General features: G+C 51.2%; 1 protein-coding gene across 1 annotated transcript in view; it reads left to right on the plus strand.

Annotated features, from left to right (window-relative positions):
• Positions 1–1,258: 1,258 nt before the first annotated feature.
• Positions 1,259–21,270, plus strand: part of CSDC2 (cold shock domain containing C2) — a 66,130-nt gene continuing 46,118 nt past the window's right edge. Inside the window, exon 1 of the mRNA XM_068255003.1 lies at positions 1,259–1,463. Within this exon, the coding sequence (XP_068111104.1) occupies positions 1,294–1,463 (170 nt within the window). The 5' untranslated portion in view covers positions 1,259–1,293. The remainder of the gene's footprint in view (positions 1,464–21,270) is intronic.

Raw genomic sequence — 21,270 nt, forward strand, 5'->3', positions numbered from 1 at the left:
AAAGGCTGCCATTCTCACAGTAATCAAGCCAGAGTCCCCACACTTGGCACAGTTGGTCACTTGGTGACCGAGGTTACAAATCCAGGAAAAGTGGGCGGAGCATAAAACAGCCAATCAAATTTCAGCCGTTCATTTTCAATGGGAAAATGTAAACTGCAACCATTCTTAGACTGTTAATCGCAGGGTTCTCAAACTTGCCACACTTGGTCACTGGGTGAATGCGATTAAGATTCAAGAAAATGGGTGGAGCCTACAACAGCCAATTAAAATTCACCCATTGATTTTTAAGGGGAATATTTAAACTGCTGCTATTCTTAGACTGGCAGAGGCTTCAAACTTGCTACAGTTGGTGATTGGGTGACTGAGGTCCAAATTCACAAAAGGGGCGGGGCCACAAACAGCCAATCAGATTTCCTTGGTGGATAAACTGCTTTTATTCACACATTTTTGATGCCGGGAACCTGAAAGCTCACAAACTTGGTCATTGAGTGACTGTGTGTCCAGGTTACAAAAAGTGGGCCCGAAAAGCCCTCCTACTAATAAGCAACGCTCAGTATAGTTTGCCTTCTTAAAAAAAGAAGGAAATTTGCAATAATTCAGCTATAAGTGAACATTTGTGGTTACCCACAATGCACCACTACTGAATGTACTACTGCAAGCCAGACTATCATCCAGAACTGCTGGTGTATAGCAAGCCTATAGCTTTACATTTTACACAGCCACATCAACCCTACATGTAGACAGCCTGTTTCGGGCTTTTGGCCCTCATCAGGGTATGGCAGGGATTGATAAGGCCGTATGGGATTGGGCTTGTACCAGTACAACACAGTAACCAAGCAGCTCAGGGTGACCCAAACCACTATGAATGTATAGGGGGATAAAAGGAACCAAAAAGACCTCCTACTAATAAGCAATGCTTTACAACTGATACAAATCCTAAAATAGATCTGCAGTGTGTCTACTTCCTGCTTTCATGGAAGCAGACATATTGTTACCATCCTGTGCTTTCAAATGAGCTTATCTGCCATCTCTGCCATGGCAGTCATGTGACACAGGGAGAGATCAAATTACAACTTGTGATTAGACACAGATGAGGGGGGATTAGACAGGCTAAACTCTCTACATACATACAGGGTGGATTTCTCTGTGTTTTCCCTTCTGTCCTGTGCAAGAGTCCAGCTCCACTTTAATGTAAGGATAATGATGTCTTTCCATCAGTTTCTGTCTGTTTTAATGACAATCTTTTGTTTTATCAGTTCTAGGTGAGAGATTCTTCGTCTGGAGGCGGCAGACATGTCTTCAGACCCCACCTCTCCATCTCAGCCTCTGCAGTCACCCAAGTCACCAGTGGGGCCGTCCTATCCGTTCCACAGAGAGGGGAGCCGGCTGTGGGAAAGAAGCCATCTTTTCCTGGGAGATCTGCCCAGCCCCCTGCCTACTAAGAGAACTCGCACCTACTCCGCGTAAGTATCTCAGCCACTCCCACCATTCCCTCTCCGCACCTACTCCGCGTATGTATCTCAGCCACTCCCACCATTCCCTCTCCGCACCTACTCCGCGTATGTATCTCAGCCATTCCCACCATTCCCTCTCCACACCTACTCCGCGTATGTATCTCAGCCATTCCCACCATTCCCTCTCCACACCTACTCCGCGTATGTATCTCAGCCATTCCCACCATTCCCTCTCCACACCTACTCCGCGTAAGTATCTCAGCCAATACCAACCATTCCCTCTCCGCACCTACTCTGCTTATTTATGTCAGCCACGCCCACCATACCCTCCTCACACCTACTCCACGTATGTATCTCAGCCACTCCCACCATTCCCTCTCCACACCTACTCCGCGTATGTATCTCAGCCATTCCCACCATTCCCTCTCCCCACCTACTCCGCGTATGTATCTCAGCCAATACCAACCATTCCCTCTCCGCACCTACTCTGCTTATTTATGTCAGCCACTCCCACCATTCCCTCTCCCCACCTACTCCGCGTATGTATCTCAGCCATTCCCACCATTCCCTCTCCCCACCTACTCCGCGTATGTATCTCAGCCATTCCCACCATTCCCTCTCCACACCTACTCCTTCGTATGTATCTCAGCCATTCCCACCATTCCCTCTCCCCACCTACTCCGCGTAAGTATCTCAGCCAATACCAACCATTCCCTCTCCCCACCTACTCCGCGTAAGTATCTCAGCCACTCCCACCATTCCCTCTCCCCACCTACTCCGCGTAAGTGTCTCAGCCACTCCCACCATTCCCTCTCCCCACCTACTCCGCGTAAGTATCTCAGCCACTCCCACCATTCCCTCTCCCCACCTACTCCGCGTAAATGTCTCAGCCACTCCCACCATTCCCTCTCCGCACCTACTCCGCGTAAGTGTCTCAGCCACTCCCACCATTCCCTCTCAGCACCTACTCCGCGTAAGTGTCTCAGCCACTCCCACCATTCCCTCTCCCCACCTACTCCGCGTATGTATCTCAGCCAATACCAACCATTCCCTCTCCGCACCTACTTTGCGTATGTATCTCAGCCATTCCCACCATTCCCTCTCCACACCTACTCTGCGAATGTATCTCAGCCATTCCCACCATTCCCTCTCCCCACCTACTCCGCGTATGTATCTCAGCCATTCCCACCATTCCCTCTCCCCACCTACTCCTTCGTATGTATCTCAGCCATTCCCACCATTCCCTCTCCCCACCTACTCCGCGTAAGTATCTCAGCCAATACCAACCATTCCCTCTCCCCACCTACTCCGCGTAAGTGTCTCAGCCACTCCCACCATTCCCTCTCCGCACCTACTCCGCGTAAGTGTCTCAGCCACTCCCACCATTCCCTCTCCGCACCTACTCCGCGTAAGTGTCTCAGCCACTCCCACCATTCCCTCTCAGCACCTACTCCGCGTAAGTGTCTCAGCCACTCCCACCATTCCCTCTCTTCACCTACTCCGCGTATGTATCTCAGCCAATACCAACCATTCCCTCTCCGCACCTACTTTGCGTATGTATCTCAGCCATTCCCACCATTCCCTCTCCACACCTACTTTGCGTATGTATCTCAGCCATTCCCACCATTCCCTCTCCACACCTACTTTGCGTATGTATCTCAGCCATTCCCACCATTCCCTCTCCACACCTACTCCACGTATGTATCTCAGCCAATACCAACCATTCCCTCTCCGCACCTACTCCGCGTAAGTATCTCAGCCACTCCCACCATTCCCTCTCCCCACCTACTCCGCGTATGTATCTCAGCCATTCCCCCCATTCCCTCTCCCCACCTACTCCGCGTATGTATCTCAGCCATTCCCACCATTCCCTCTCCACACCAACTCTGCGTATGTATCTCAGCCACTCCCACCATTCCCTCTCCGCATCTACTCCGCGTAAGTGTCTCAGCCACTCCCACCATTCCCTCTCCCCACCTACTCCGCGTATGTATCTCAGCCAATACCAACCATTCCCTCTCTGCACCTACTCTGCGTAAGTATCTCAGCCACTCCCACCATTCCCTCTCCCCACCTACTCCGCGTATGTATCTCAGCCATTCCCACCATTCCCTCTCCGCACCTACTCCGCGTATGTATCTCAGCCATTCCCACCATTCCCTCTGCACACCAACTCTGCGTATGTATCTCAGCCACTCCCATCATTCCCTCTCCACACCTACTCCGCGTATGTATCTCAGCCAATACCAACCATTCCCTCTCTGCACCTACTCTGCGTAAGTATCTCAGCCACTCCCACCATTCCCTCTCCCCACCTACTCCGCGTAAGTGTCTCAGCCACTCCCACCATTCCCTCTCCCCACCTACTCCGCGTAAGTATCTCAGCCACTCCCACCATTCCCTCTCCCCACCTACTCCGCGTAAATGTCTCAGCCACTCCCACCATTCCCTCTCCGCACCTACTCCGCGTAAGTGTCTCAGCCACTCCCACCATTCCCTCTCAGCACCTACTCCGCGTAAGTGTCTCAGCCACTCCCACCATTCCCTCTCCCCACCTACTCCGCGTATGTATCTCAGCCAATACCAACCATTCCCTCTCCGCACCTACTTTGCGTATGTATCTCAGCCATTCCCACCATTCCCTCTCCACACCTACTCTGCGAATGTATCTCAGCCATTCCCACCATTCCCTCTCCCCACCTACTCCGCGTATGTATCTCAGCCATTCCCACCATTCCCTCTCCCCACCTACTCCTTCGTATGTATCTCAGCCATTCCCACCATTCCCTCTCCCCACCTACTCCGCGTAAGTGTCTCAGCCACTCCCACCATTCCCTCTCAGCACCTACTCCGCGTAAGTGTCTCAGCCACTCCCACCATTCCCTCTCCCCACCTACTCCGCGTATGTATCTCAGCCAATACCAACCATTCCCTCTCCGCACCTACTTTGCGTATGTATCTCAGCCATTCCCACCATTCCCTCTCCACACCTACTTTGCGTATGTATCTCAGCCATTCCCACCATTCCCTCTCCACACCTACTTTGCGTATGTATCTCAGCCATTCCCACCATTCCCTCTCCACACCTACTCCACGTATGTATCTCAGCCAATACCAACCATTCCCTCTCCGCACCTACTCCGCGTAAGTATCTCAGCCACTCCCACCATTCCCTCTCCCCACCTACTCCGCGTATGTATCTCAGCCATTCCCCCCATTCCCTCTCCCCACCTACTCCGCGTATGTATCTCAGCCATTCCCACCATTCCCTCTCCACACCAACTCTGCGTATGTATCTCAGCCACTCCCACCATTCCCTCTCCGCATCTACTCCGCGTAAGTGTCTCAGCCACTCCCACCATTCCCTCTCCCCACCTACTCCGCGTATGTATCTCAGCCAATACCAACCATTCCCTCTCTGCACCTACTCTGCGTAAGTATCTCAGCCACTCCCACCATTCCCTCTCCCCACCTACTCCGCGTATGTATCTCAGCCATTCCCACCATTCCCTCTCCGCACCTACTCCGCGTATGTATCTCAGCCATTCCCACCATTCCCTCTGCACACCAACTCTGCGTATGTATCTCAGCCACTCCCATCATTCCCTCTCCACACCTACTCCGCGTATGTATCTCAGCCAATACCAACCATTCCCTCTCTGCACCTACTCTGCGTAAGTATCTCAGCCACTCCCACCATTCCCTCTTCCCACCTACTCCGCGTATGTATCTCAGCCATTCCCACCATTCCCTCTCCACACCTACTCCTTCGTATATGTATCTCAGCCATTCCCACCATTCCCTCTCCACACCTACTCTGCGTATGTATCTCAGCCAATACCAACCATTCCCTCTCCCCACCTACTCCGCGTAAGTATCTCAGCCACTCCCACCATTCCATCTCCACACCTACTCCTTCGTATGTATCTCAGCCATTCCCACCATTCCCTCTCCCCACCTACTCCGCGTATGTATCTCAGCCAATACCAACCATTCCCTCTCCCCACCTACTCCGCGTAAGTATCTCAGCCACTCCCACCATTCCCTCTCCCCACCTACTCCGCGTAAGTGTCTCAGCCACTCCCAACATTCCCTCTCCGCACCTACTCCGCGTAAGTGTCTCAGCCACTCCCACCATTCCCTCTCCGCACCTACTCCGCGTAAGTGTCTCAGCCACTCCCACCATTCCCTCTCCGCACCTACTCCGCGTAAGTGTCTCAGCCACTCCCACCATTCCCTCTCCCCACCTACTCCGCGTATGTATCTCAGCCAATACCAACCATTCCCTCACCGCACCTACTTTGCGTATGTATCTCAGCCATTCCCACCATTCCCTCTCCACACCTACTTTGCGTATGTATCTCAGCCATTCCCACCATTCCCTCTCCACACCTACTTTGCGTATGTATCTCAGCCAATACCAACCATTCCCTCTCCACACCTACTCCGCGTATGTATCTCAGCCAATACCAACCATTCCCTCTCCGCACCTACTCCGCGTAAGTATCTCAGCCACTCCCACCATTCCCTCTCCCCACCTACTCCGCGTATGTATCTCAGCCATTCCCCCCATTCCCTCTCCCCACCTACTCCGCGTATGTATCTCAGCCATTCCCACCATTCCCTCTCCACACCAACTCTGCGTATGTATCTCAGCCACTCCCACCATTCCCTCTCCGCACCTACTCTGCGTAAGTGTCTCAGCCACTCCCACCATTCCCTCTCCCCACCTACTCCGCGTATGTATCTCAGCCAATACCAACCATTCCCTCTCTGCACCTACTCTGCGTAAGTATCTCAGCCACTCCCACCATTCCCTCTCCCCACCTACTCCGCGTATGTATCTCAGCCACTCCCACCATTCCCTCTCCCCACCTACTCCGCGTATGTATCTCAGCCATTCCCTCCATTCCCTCTCCGCACCTACTCCGCGTATGTATCTCAGCCATTCCCACCATTCCCTCTGCACACCAACTCTGCGTATGTATCTCAGCCACTCCCATCATTCCCTCTCCACACCTACTCCACGTATGTATCTCAGCCACTCCCATCATTCCCTCTCCACACCTACTCCACGTATGTATCTCAGCCAATACCAACCATTCCCTCTCTGCACCTACTCCGCGTATGTATCTCAGCCACTCCCACCATTCCCTCTCCCCACCTACTCCGCGTATGTATCTCATCCATTCCCACCATTCCCTCTCCACACCTACTATGCGTATGTATCTCAGCCACTCCCACCATTCCATCTCTGCCCCTTCTCCGCGTATGTATCTCATCCATTCCCACCATTCCCTCTCCACACCTACTATGCGTATGTATCTCAGCCACTCCCCCCATTCCCTCTCTGCCCCTTCTCCATGTATATACCTCAGCCATTCCCACCATTCCCTCTCCACACCTACTCCGCGTATGTATCTCAGCCACTCCCACCATTCCATCTCCACACCTACTCCCCGTATGTATCTCAGCCATTCCCACCATTCCCTCTCCACACCTACTATGCGTATGTATCTCAGGCATTCCCACCATTCCCTCTCTGCACCTACTCTGCGTATGTATCTCAGCCACTCCCACCATACCCTCCTCACACCTACTCCGCGTATGTATCTCAGCCACTCCCACCATTCCCTCTCCACACCTACTCCGCGTATGTATCTCAGCCATTCCCACCATTCCCTCTCCACACCTACTCCGCGTATGTATCTCAGCCACTCCCACCACTCTCTCTCCGCACCTACTCCGCGTATGTATCTCAGCCACTCCCACCATTCCCTCTCCACACCTACTCCGCGTATGTATCTCAGCCACTCCCACAATTCCCTCTCCACACCTACTCCGCGTATGTATCTCAGCCACTCCCACCATTCTCTCTCCGCATCTACTCCGCATATGTATCTCAGCCAATCCCACCATTCCCTCTCTGCACCTACTCCGCGTATGTATCTCAGCCACTCCCACCATTCCCTCTCCACACCTACTCCGCGTATGTATCTCAGCCACTCCCACCATTCCCTCTCCGCACCTACTCCTCGTATGTATCTCAGCCACTCCCACAATTCCCTCTCCACACCTACTCCGCGTATGTATCTCAGCCACTCCCACCATTCCCTCTCTGCACCTACTCTGCGTATGTATCTCAGCCATTCCCACCATTCCCTCTCCGCACCTACTCCACGTATGTATCTCAGCCACTCCCACCATTCCCTCTCCACACCTACTCTGCGTATGTATCTCAGCCATTCCCACCATTCCCTCTCCGCACCTACTCCGCGTATGTATCTCAGCCAATACCAACCATTCCCTCTCTGCACCTACTCTGCGTATGTATCTCAGCCACTCCCACCATTCCCTCTCCGCACCTACTCCGCGTATGTATCTCAGCCACTCCCACTATTCCCTCTCCACACCTACTCTGCGTATGTATCTCAGCCATTCCCACCATTCCCTCTTCACACCTACTCCGCGTATGTATCTCAGCCAATACCAACCATTCCCTCTCCGCACCTACTCCGCGTATGTATGTCAGCCATTCCCACCATTTTCTCTCCACACCTACTCTGCGTATGTATCTCAGCCATTCCCACTATTCCCTCTCTACACCTACTCCGCGTATGTATCTCAGCCACTCCCACAATTCTCTCTCCACACCTACTCCGCGTATGTATCTCAGCCACTCCCACCATTCTCTCTCCGCATCTACTCCGCGTATGTATCTCAGCCAATCCCACCATTCCCTCTCTGCACCTACTCCGCGTATGTATCTCAGCCACTCCCACCATTCCCTCTCCACACCTACTCCGCGTATGTATCTCAGCCACTCCCACCATTCCCTCTCCGCACCTACTCCTCGTATGTATCTCAGCCATTCCCACCATTCCCTCTCCACACCTACTCCGCGTATGTATCTCAGCCACTCCCACCACTCTCTCTCCGCACCTACTCCGCGTATGTATCTCAGCCACTCCCACCATTCCCTCTCCACACCTACTCCGCGTATGTATCTCAGCCACTCCCACAATTCCCTCTCCACACCTACTCCGCGTATGTATCTCAGCCACTCCCACCATTCTCTCTCCGCATCTACTCCGCGTATGTATCTCAGCCAATCCCACCATTCCCTCTCTGCACCTACTCCGCGTATGTATCTCAGCCACTCCCACCATTCCCTCTCCACACCTACTCCGCGTATGTATCTCAGCCACTCCCACCATTCCCTCTCCGCACCTACTCCTCGTATGTATCTCAGCCACTCCCACAATTCCCTCTCCACACCTACTCCGCGTATGTATCTCAGCCACTCCCACCATTCCCTCTCTGCACCTACTCTGCGTATGTATCTCAGCCATTCCCACCATTCCCTCTCCGCACCTACTCCACGTATGTATCTCAGCCACTCCCACCATTCCCTCTCCACACCTACTCTGCGTATGTATCTCAGCCATTCCCACCATTCCCTCTCCGCACCTACTCCGCGTATGTATCTCAGCCAATACCAACCATTCCCTCTCTGCACCTACTCTGCGTATGTATCTCAGCCACTCCCACCATTCCCTCTCCGCACCTACTCCGCGTATGTATCTCAGCCACTCCCACCATTCCCTCTCCACACCTACTCTGCGTATGTATCTCAGCCATTCCCACCATTCCCTCTTCACACCTACTCCGCGTATGTATCTCAGCCAATACCAACCATTCCCTCTCCGCACCTACTCCGCGTATGTATGTCAGCCATTCCCACCATTTTCTCTCCACACCTACTCTGCGTATGTATCTCAGCCATTCCCACTATTCCCTCTCTACACCTACTCCGCGTATGTATCTCAGCCACTCCCACAATTCTCTCTCCACACCTACTCCGCGTATGTATCTCAGCCACTCCCACCATTCTCTCTCCGCATCTACTCCGCGTATGTATCTCAGCCAATCCCACCATTCCCTCTCTGCACCTACTCCGCGTATGTATCTCAGCCACTCCCACCATTCTCTCTCCACACCTACTCCGCGTATGTATCTCAGCCACTCCCACCATTCCCTCTCCGCACCTACTCCTCGTATGTATCTCAGCCACTCCCACAATTCCCTCTCCACACCTACTCCGCGTATGTATCTCAGCCACTCCCACCATTCCCTCTCTGCACCTACTCTGCGTATGTATCTCAGCCATTCCCACCATTCCCTCTCCGCACCTACTCCACGTATGTATCTCAGCCACTCCCACCATTCCCTCTCCACACCTACTCTGCGTATGTATCTCAGCCATTCCCACCATTCCCTCTCCGCACCTACTCCGCGTATGTATCTCAGCCAATACCAACCATTCCCTCTCTGCACCTACTCTGCGTATGTATCTCAGCCACTCCCACCATTCCCTCTCCGCACCTACTCCGCGTATGTATCTCAGCCACTCCCACCATTCCCTCTCCACACCTACTCTGCGTATGTATCTCAGCCATTCCCACCATTCCCTCTTCCCACCTACTCCGCGTATGTATCTCAGCCAATACCAACCATTCCCTCTCCGCACCTACTCCGCGTATGTATGTCAGCCATTCCCACCATTTTCTCTCCACACCTACTCTGCGTATGTATCTCAGCCATTCCCACTATTCCCTCTCTACACCTACTCCGCGTATGTATCTCAGCCATTCCCACCATTCCCTCTCCACACCTACTCTGCGTATGTATCTCAGCCACTCCCACCCTTCCCTCTCTACACCTACTCTGCGAATGTATCTCAGCCATTCCCACCATTCTTTCTCCGCACCTACTCCGCGTATGTATCTCAGCCAATCCCACCATTCCCTCTCCACACCTACTCCGCGTATGTATCTCAGCCATTCCCACCATTCCCTCTCCGCACCTACTCTGCGTATGTATCTCAGCCACTCCCACCATTCCCTCTCCACACCTACTTCGCATATGTATCTCAGCCACTCCCACTATTCCCTCTCCACACCTACTCCGCGTATGTATCTCAGCCACTCCCACCATTCCCTCTCCACACCTACTCTGCGTATGTATCTCAGCCATTTCTACCATTCCCTCTCCACACCTACTCCGCGTATGTATCTCAGCCATTCCCACCATTCCCTCTCCGCACCTACTCTGCGTATGTATCTCAGCCATTCCCACCATTCCCTCTCCGCACCTACTATGCGTATGTATCTCAGCCACTCCCACCATTCCCTCTCTGCCCCTTCTCCGCGTATGTATCTCATCCATTCCCACCATTCCCTCTCCACACCTACTCTGCGTATGTATCTCAGCCAATACCAACCATTCCCTCTCCACACCTACTCCGCGTATGTATCTCAGCTATTCCCACCATTCCATCTCCGCACCTACTCCGCGTATGTATCTCAGCTATTCCCACCATTCCATCTCCGCACCTACTCCGCGTATGTATCTCAGCCACTCCCACCATTCTCTCTCTGCACCTACTCTGCGTATGTATCTCAGCCACTCCCACCATTCTCTCTCCGCACCTACTCTGCGTATGTATCTCAGCCACTCCCACCATTCCCTCTCTGCACCTACTCTGCGTATGTATCTCAGCCACTCCCACCATTCCCTCTCCACACCTACTCCGCGTATGTATCTCAGCCATTCCCACCATTCCCTCTCCCCACCTACTCCGCGTATGTATCTCATCCATTCCCACCATTCCCTCTCCACACCTACTATGCGTATGTATCTCAGCCACTCCCACCATTCCATCTCTGCCCCTTCTCCGCGTATGTATCTCATCCATTCCCACCATTCCCTCTCCACACCTACTATGCGTATGTATCTCAGCCACTCCCCCCATTCCCTCTTTGCCCCTTCTCCATGTATATACCTCAGCCATTCCCACCATTCCCTCTCCACACCTACTCCGCGTATGTATCTCAGCCACTCCCACCATTCCATCTCCACACCTACTCCACGTATGTATCTCAGCCATTCCCACCATTCCCTCTCCACACCTACTATGCGTATGTATCCCAGGCATTCCCACCATTCCCTCTCTGCACCTACTCTGCGTATGTATCTCAGCCACTCCCACCATACCCTCCTCACACCTACTCCGCGTATGTATCTCAGCCACTTTCACCATTCCCTCTCCACACCTACTCCGCGTATGTATCTCAGCCATTCCCACCATTCCCTCTCCACACCTACTCCGCGTATGTATCTCAGCCACTCCCACCACTCTCTCTCCGCACCTACTCCGCGTATGTATCTCAGCCACTCCCACCATTCCCTCTCCACACCTACTCCGCGTATGTATCTCAGCCACTCCCACAATTCCCTCTCCACACCTACTCCGCGTATGTATCTCAGCCACTCCCACCATTCTCTCTCCGCATCTACTCCGCATATGTATCTCAGCCAATCCCACCATTCCCTCTCTGCACCTACTCCGCGTATGTATCTCAGCCACTCCCACCATTCCCTCTCCACACCTACTCCGCGTATGTATCTCAGCCACTCCCACCATTCCCTCTCCGCACCTACTCCTCGTATGTATCTCAGCCACTCCCACAATTCCCTCTCCACACCTACTCCGCGTATGTATCTCAGCCACTCCCACCATTCCCTCTCTGCACCTACTCTGCGTATGTATCTCAGCCATTCCCACCATTCCCTCTCCGCACCTACTCCACGTATGTATCTCAGCCACTCCCACCATTCCCTCTCCACACCTACTCTGCGTATGTATCTCAGCCATTCCCACCATTCCCTCTCCGCACCTACTCCGCGTATGTATCTCAGCCAATACCAACCATTCCCTCTCTACACCTACTCTGCGTATGTATCTCAGCCACTCCCACCATTCCCTCTCCGCACCTACTCCGCGTATGTATCTCAGCCACTCCCACCATTCCCTCTCCACACCTACTCTGCGTATGTATCTCAGCCATTCCCACCATTCCCTCTTCACACCTACTCCGCGTATGTATCTCAGCCAATACCAACCATTCCCTCTCCGCACCTACTCCGCGTATGTATGTCAGCCATTCCCACCATTTTCTCTCCACACCTACTCTGCGTATGTATCTCAGCCATTCCCACTATTCCCTCTCTACACCTACTCCGCGTATGTATCTCAGCCACTCCCACAATTCTCTCTCCACACCTACTCCGCGTATGTATCTCAGCCACTCCCACCATTCTCTCTCCGCATCTACTCCGCGTATGTATCTCAGCCAATCCCACCATTCCCTCTCTGCACCTACTCCGCGTATGTATCTCAGCCACTCCCACCATTCCCTCTCCACACCTACTCCGCGTATGTATCTCAGCCACTCCCACCATTCCCTCTCCGCACCTACTCCTCGTATGTATCTCAGCCATTCCCACCATTCCCTCTCCACACCTACTCCGCGTATGTATCTCAGCCACTCCCACCACTCTCTCTCCGCACCTACTCCGCGTATGTATCTCAGCCACTCCCACCATTCCCTCTCCACACCTACTCCGCGTATGTATCTCAGCCACTCCCACAATTCCCTCTCCACACCTACTCCGCGTATGTATCTCAGCCACTCCCACCATTCTCTCTCCGCATCTACTCCGCGTATGTATCTCAGCCAATCCCACCATTCCCTCTCTGCATCTACTCCGCGTATGTATCTCAGCCAATCCCACCATTCCCTCTCTGCACCTACTCCGCGTATGTATCTCAGCCACTCCCACCATTCCCTCTCCACACCTACTCCGCGTATGTATCTCAGCCACTCCCACCATTCCCTCTCCGCACCTACTCCTCGTATGTATCTCAGCCACTCCCACAATTCCCTCTCCACACCTACTCCGCGTATGTATCTCAGCCACTCCCACCATTCCCTCTCTGCACCTACTCTGCGTATGTATCTCAGCCATTCCCACCATTCCCTCTCCGCACCTACTCCACGTATGTATCTCAGCCACTCCCACCATTCCCTCTCCACACCTACTCTGCGTATGTATCTCAGCCATTCCCACCATTCCCTCTCCGCACCTACTCCGCGTATGTATCTCAGCCAATACCAACCATTCCCTCTCTGCACCTACTCTGCGTATGTATCTCAGCCACTCCCACCATTCCCTCTCCGCACCTACTCCGCGTATGTATCTCAGCCACTCCCACCATTCCCTCTCCACACCTACTCTGCGTATGTATCTCAGCCATTCCCACCATTCCCTCTTCACACCTACTCCGCGTATGTATCTCAGCCAATACCAACCATTCCCTCTCCGCACCTACTCCGCGTATGTATGTCAGCCATTCCCACCATTTTCTCTCCACACCTACTCTGCGTATGTATCTCAGCCATTCCCACTATTCCCTCTCTACACCTACTCCGCGTATGTATCTCAGCCACTCCCACAATTCTCTCTCCACACCTACTCCGCGTATGTATCTCAGCCACTCCCACCATTCTCTCTCCGCATCTACTCCGCGTATGTATCTCAGCCAATCCCACCATTCCCTCTCTGCACCTACTCCGCGTATGTATCTCAGCCACTCCCACCATTCCCTCTCCACACCTACTCCGCGTATGTATCTCAGCCACTCCCACCATTCCCTCTCCGCACCTACTCCTCGTATGTATCTCAGCCACTCCCACAATTCCCTCTCCACACCTACTCCGCGTATGTATCTCAGCCACTCCCACCATTCCCTCTCTGCACCTACTCTGCGTATGTATCTCAGCCATTCCCACCATTCCCTCTCTGCACCTACTCCACGTATGTATCTCAGCCACTCCCACCATTCCCTCTCCACACCTACTCTGCGTATGTATCTCAGCCATTCCCACCATTGCCTCTCCGCACCTACTCCGCGTATGTATCTCAGCCAATACCAACCATTCCCTCTCTGCACCTACTCTGCGTATGTATCTCAGCCACTCCCACCATTCCCTCTCCGCACCTACTCCGCGTATGTATCTCAGCCACTCCCACCATTCCCTCTCCACACCTACTCTGCGTATGTATCTCAGCCATTCCCACCATTCCCTCTTCCCACCTACTCCGCGTATGTATCTCAGCCAATACCAACCATTCCCTCTCCGCACCTACTCCGCGTATGTATGTCAGCCATTCCCACCATTTTCTCTCCACACCTACTCTGCGTATGTATCTCAGCCATTCCCACTATTCCCTCTCTACACCTACTCCGCGTATGTATCTCAGCCATTCCCACCATTCCCTCTCCACACCTACTCTGCGTATGTATCTCAGCCACTCCCACCCTTCCCTCTCTACACCTACTCTGCGAATGTATCTCAGCCATTCCCACCATTCTTTCTCCGCACCTACTCCGCGTATGTATCTCAGCCAATCCCACCATTCCCTCTCCACACCTACTCTGCGTATGTATCTCAGCCATTCCCACCATTCCCTCTCCGCACCTACTCTGCGTATGTATCTCAGCCACTCCCACCATTCCCTCTCCACACCTACTTCGCCTATGTATCTCAGCCACTCCCACTATTCCCTCTCCACACCTACTCCGCGTATGTATCTCAGCCACTCCCACCATTCCCTCTCCACACCTACTCTGCGTATGTATCTCAGCCATTTCTACCATTCCCTCTCCACACCTACTCCGCGTATGTATCTCAGCCATTCCCACCATTCCCTCTCCGCACCTACTCTGCGTATGTATCTTAGCCATTCCCACCATTCCCTCTCCGCACCTACTATGCGTATGTATCTCAGCCACTCCCACCATTCCCTCTCTGCCCCTTCTCCGCGTATGTATCTCATCCATTCCCACCATTCCCTCTCCACACCTACTCTGCGTATGTATCTCAGCCAATACCAACCATTCCCTCTCCACACCTACTCCGCGTATGTATCTCAGCTATTCCCACCATTCCATCTCCGCACCTACTCCGCGTATGTATCTCAGCTATTCCCACCATTCCATCTCCGCACCTACTCCGCGTATGTATCTCAGCCACTCCCACCATTCTCTCTCTGCACCTACTCTGCGTATGTATCTCAGCCACTCCCACCATTCTCTCTCCGCACCTACTCTGCGTATGTATCTCAGCCACTCCCACCATTCCCTCTCTGCACCTACTCTGCGTATGTATCTCAGCCACTCCCACCATTCCCTCTCCACACCTACTCTGCGTATGTATCTCAGCCACTCCCACCATTCCCACCACACCTACTCTGCATATGTATCTCAGCCACTCCCACCATTCCCTCTCCACACCTACTCCGCGTATGTATCTCAGCCACTCCCACCATTCCCTCTCCACACCTACTCCGCGTATGTATATCAGCCATTCCCACCATTCCCTCTCCACACCTACTCTGCGTATGTATCTCAGCCATTCCCACCATTCCCTCTCCACACTTCTCACTTCCAAGGGGAAATTCCATGTCTGATGAGATAAAAAGTGCTTTATGTACTTGTTTATTGGGCCTACCACTAGCTAACACAAAATCACATATTCAACGGTTGTTAAATATTTATCTGACTGAGATGAGCCCCCTTCTAGCATAGAGGAAATGGAAGACCATCTTGTACAGAATGGAATTTCTTGATGTATGTTTGATAAATTATTGGGGATTTCTACTTTTTCCGGTTATTTTGCTTAGTGGTTATTGCTTGAAGATAATTGCTTAGTTGTGCCCCAAATAGGAGTCGGGCCCACAACCCTTACAGGTTCTCTTTCATCTTTTTGTTGTTACATTTTCTCCACTCTTTTTCCTCTCCATCTTTGTCTGTTCTTCTTATTGCTTTGAATGTAATAATTGTTATGAGAAGCTCTGCTGGTGCAATTTCACATGAGAGTCTTTAGGATATTGGCCATCATTCACTAAGCTTTTTCACCTGTTTTCTTCTGTTGTCACCTTATCTATGGTACATTTTTAAGCTCCAAAAAAACCAAAACAAAAATATAATATATTTAAGGAAGGTAAGAAAAGTAATATTGAAATGAAATTAATCAGGAACAACTTATTTTGAGCGATTATTTTGCTTGTAAATGTGCTGAAAGGTTATTTTTATCAGTTAGTTGATAAATAAGTCATCTATGAGAAGTTTTGTGAATAGAGCCCACTGAGGTATATTAAGGGTCTCTCTATTATTATTATTATTATTATTATTGATTTATAAAGCGCCAACATATTCCGTGGCGCTGTACAAAGTAAGAAAAAACCTGGGGTACATAATAATACAGACAATGGTGTACTGTGATGATTTGCTCAGCTGCCTGTGCAGGCTGGCAGCCTTTTGACCATTGTTTAGGTTTGCATGCTACAGGACTCTGGAAAGAAGAGCTTCTGTCAGTTTTGCAGCTTGTGCTTGCTGAGGAATTTGCATACGTTGTCAAGCAAATTGCCTGGCCACATTCATTGGAGGTGTGTACTATAAGTACTATGTGTGTCCCACAATGCTTGGCTGGTCATAAGGAGTCTTTCTGTGAAACACTCTGGAGAGTGTCAGCCATGCTATTTGTTTGAAGATCAGCTTAGAGTAATTCCTGGAAACTGTACTAGGCAGATTCCCTAGTGCAGTTAGGATTGTTTATCTGTTTTGTTTGTCTGTTGCGATTGTCCTGTCCCAGCGGTGGTCGACAGGAAATGGTTCTGATCTCTGTTCTTGGAGCATAGCTGGTGCAGCGGTTGCTACCAGCTATCTCTTCTGTTCTGCCTCTCTGGATCGCACTAGCATCCTGCGCTAGTGCTGTGGATCCTTCTGTTCTGTTACTCTGTCCCTGGATCGCACTCGCTTCGCGCTAGTGCTGTGGATCCTTCTGTTCTGCCTCTCTGGATCGCGCTAGTCACTTTCGCTAGTGCTGTGGATCCTTCTGTTCTGTTACTCTGTCCCTGGATCGCACTCGCTTCGCGCTAGTGCTGTGGATACTTCTGTTCTGCCTCTCTGGATCGCGCTAGTCACTTTCGCTAGTGCTGTGGATCCTATCTCCCGCCTGTTCCTGTTTTCGTGTGTCTGTCTTGTCTGCTACGACCGCTTGCTGGAGGATCGGTGAGGTAACCGTTAAGCAAGCGTTCGCGTCCTCTGTTTCATGTTTGTCTGTCGATGGTTAGTTAGGCGTGCTTGTCTCTATTGTGCTTATCACGTGGAGACCCCGCATAACTGCGTGCACTGTTGCGAATGAGTGCGGTGTTTGTGGTTAGCTAGCGTTTGTTTTTTTTCCGCATCTCCTCATTGTATGATTTGCTGTGCCTTTGCTATCCTCGTATTCTGTTCTGATCTGCTTTGTGTCACTTCTGGCAATCGCCTTTCTTACGGTTGCGTTTCTGTTTCGTATCTGCTGTTGTGTGTGCGCCGTCGCGGGGTGGCGACTAGATTGGCGCACACACATACAACCTGTCCCTTTGCTCGTTCTCATTCGCAATCGCTTCTCTTGCGATTGCGTTCTGCGCTTCGTACAATTCCTGTCTGGCATTTGTGGAGGTACAGAGGATTGGTTCCTCTGCACTCCCCAGCGCCATCTGCCGACAGGAATTTCCCTCTACGGGTGCGTAGCACCTTTTGCTGGGTGCCTGCAATTATACGCTTGTGGAGGATTTACGCCGTATCAGCGCACGCGTTGTGCACTGCTCACGAAGAAAGTTCCACAATCGTTACAGTATGAACAGCCCAACCCAAAACCCCAGTGTAGACGGAATTTCTGCTTTGTATGATTTTGTCGAGTTTGGGTCCTGTGTCTTTAAGAGCTTTAAAAGGCTAAACTCAGAGACCAAGGCGGAATTTCTTTCTGAATGTGTGAGGTTTTGCCTGAATCCCACCTTTCAGATTTCTGATCCGTCCACGTCGGCTCTTCTGTTTGCCTATGTGCTCTTAAAAGACGATTTGTTCACCTGGGCATATGATGTGCTAAAAACCAATTCTTGGAATGATAATCTGTATCAGTTTCTTGCAGTGATATTCTCTCACTGGTTTAAACTGCCTGGCTTACCACCTGCTCTGATTGAGTGTGTAGCTGCTGATAAGTCAGCTGATCTTTCCCTTCCATGCAAAACTTTTCAGTATGACAATCAGTTCAATGTGTCTGTTGCCACTTCAGGTTTTAAACAGCAGACATGCAAAGTGGCTAAAAAGAGAAAAACTAAAAAACGCAAGCATCAGAATAAAACACTTCCTATTGATGTTTATAATGATGTTGTTCCGTCTCCGGCTTTTTTGCCCCAATCCAAAGCTTATGTGGATCCTGCTATAGGTAGGATCGCACACTATATTAAAGCAGTTAAAAAATCTGTTCTTGTTCCTGAACTCCACCCATATGGAGATTATCTGGATACTGGCCTGTTTGAACCCCCATTTGCTTCCTGGGATGTTGGGGCCTTGCTGGAAGAATTCGATTTTGATTGGAAAGCCTTTTGCGATTTTTACATCGCAAAAAGCGAAAATGTCTTGAATGCTTGTCTCGATTCAATGTACCTTCTGATTGATTCCGATGAATGTGACAAGGATGATGTGGATCTGGTGATCTATGTATGGCAAACGATTTTGGATGAGTTGCACACACACAAACCAATTGATTCCAATAGAGACATCGTTGTCGGATGATTGTTCCTGCCTTTCAGGGGTAAAGCATGAGAGTCTTGACTTTGTGCAATCTGAAATGAATGAGTATGCCGCTGTGGTTGATTCCTGTGCGAATCCTGAAGGATTCTCTCCTGACAGTGTGCAGTTTGAATCTGTGCGATCTGATGCCTGTTTCTCGGATGTTCCTGCAGATTGTGATCGGCATGAGTCTGCCAGTTTCCTCAAGGATGTGTGGGATCCTTTTTCATTTAGTAACAGATCTTTGAGATCTTCCGTCTGTGACCCTGCTATGGGGAAAATTTCTCGACTATGCAGTGTCAAAAGTAAAATTAATATGCCTAATAAAGTTTATCCTGTTGATGTCGCTATTTCTTCTGCAAATGAGTCTCTGTCTCACCCTGTTCTCACCTGTAAGGGCCCGTTGCCTGGGGACAGTTGCTCCAGCGTTTCGGTCCTAGATGCCTTGCAGTCTGCTCCGCAGATCGCGGAGGTTTGCGCTATGGAAGCAGCTATCCGCAGGTTTTGCGTTCTGACTCCTCGGATTTGACATTGTTAGCCGAATCTAAGAGTGAGACAGCGCTTCGGTTTTGCGAATCTGACTCTGAAACATTTTTACTGGGTCCAGAGAGAGTTTCTCTGAGCCTGCCCTGTACCATGAATAACAATATGATGTCCAATCACACTGACATTTGTGAGTCCCTTTCTTGCTCTGAGGGAAGTGCTGATTCTGCACCCTGTACTCTGGATGAGTCAATGTGGCCTTGCTTAGAATCCCATGCAGTGTCCCTAGAGGCTCGTCTAGGTATTGCCACTATACTCACCTGTTTTTCTGCAGTTTTGGAGTTGCAAGCTAGTTTGACTGCTACGCAGAATGCTGGGTGCAGCGAGATTAAAGTTAGGGAGTCAGTGTGTGGTCCAGTGAATATTCCTGTACGTTCCGCTCATGATGATGAAATTCAGTCTCAGTTTATGGTGGAACCTTCCCTGGGACATCTGCCCTGTTCACAAAATAAAGTTCCAGTTTTGCCCTGTAACATGGATAGTACAGAATCCTTCTTAGAAAACTTGAAAAATGATGTTCCTGAGGTCTTGTTTGATGTTCTGGAGGTCTCCGAGTTCCTCCCAAAGGGTGCAGAACTTGTGGGAGATGTCTCCTGCCCCCCAAGTCCTTCTGAGGTGTTGCCCTCTTCCGTAGGCATTGCTGCCTTGCAGGCTACCTTTTCGGCTCTGGTGGAGCTGCAGTCATGTGTAGTCAATAATGATATTGCAGTCACAGAAATTTCCGAATTTGAATCCGAGTCTTCTTTTGAAAGTCCAGTGCTTGAGACCATTGCTCGTGATGATTCTCTGCCCGGTCATAGTTTTGGTTTCCTCGTGTCGGACTCTGAGGTTGGCAGTTCCCCGACATGTCCTGAGGTTTCTCCTGTGCTGGTGTACCCCAATGTGCTCTGTGACCCAGAAAGCCCAGGTGTGCCTCGGTTACCAGCATACTCAGATGCTTCCTCGGTGGAGACATGTTCTGATTTAGCCTGCCTGCTTGCATGCCCAGAAGTGGTCCCTGAAAGTCTTGATCTTGATGGGTGTCCTCGTAATTCTGAGTCTGGAATTGTCATTGGTTCCATAGGGGTTCTTGATAGTTCTCCATGTGAGCCTGGTGATTGTTCTGCCCTCTTGGGATCTCTGTGGAGCTTCAAAAGGCTCTGGGAGATTCCGGGAGAAATTTTGCTTGGTACCCTGGATAAGATCAACGGTGGCTTTTGTGTTGTAAGGGACACTTCGAACAGGTTTTGTGGCAGATTTGGTATTTTCGGACGCTCCTTGGAAGGTGGTGGGTATTGTCTGGAGGGTTTCGGTGGCTTCTTCTCTGGTATGCACAGTCCTGATGGGTGTTACGCTGAGACTTGTAGTGCTGATGGGCATGTTTCGGTGGCTTCTGTTTCCGATGAGGTCGGTTTCGGGTGGACTGACTCTGGAATTGGACTTTGTTGGGCTGTCCCGACCTTCATGAGTCTTCAGTTTGAGTCTGTTGCTAATAGCACTTTTGAGGGTCGTCTGGAATTCGACCCTGGAGGGGGGGGGGGGGGGGGGTACTGTGATGATTTGCTCAGCTGCCCGTGCAGGCAGGCAGCTTTTTGACCATTGTGTAGGTTTGCATGCTGCAGGACTCTGGAAAGGAGTCCTTCTGTCAGTTTTGCAGCTTGTGCTTGCTGAGGAATTTGCATACGTTGTCATTCAAATTGCCTGGCCACATTCATTGGAGGCGTGTACTATAAGTACTATGTGTGTCCCACAATGCTTGGCTGGTCATAA

Source organism: Hyperolius riggenbachi, chromosome 9, assembly GCF_040937935.1.
Source record: "Hyperolius riggenbachi isolate aHypRig1 chromosome 9, aHypRig1.pri, whole genome shotgun sequence".
In the NCBI taxonomy this organism is placed as follows: domain Eukaryota; kingdom Metazoa; phylum Chordata; class Amphibia; order Anura; family Hyperoliidae; genus Hyperolius; species Hyperolius riggenbachi.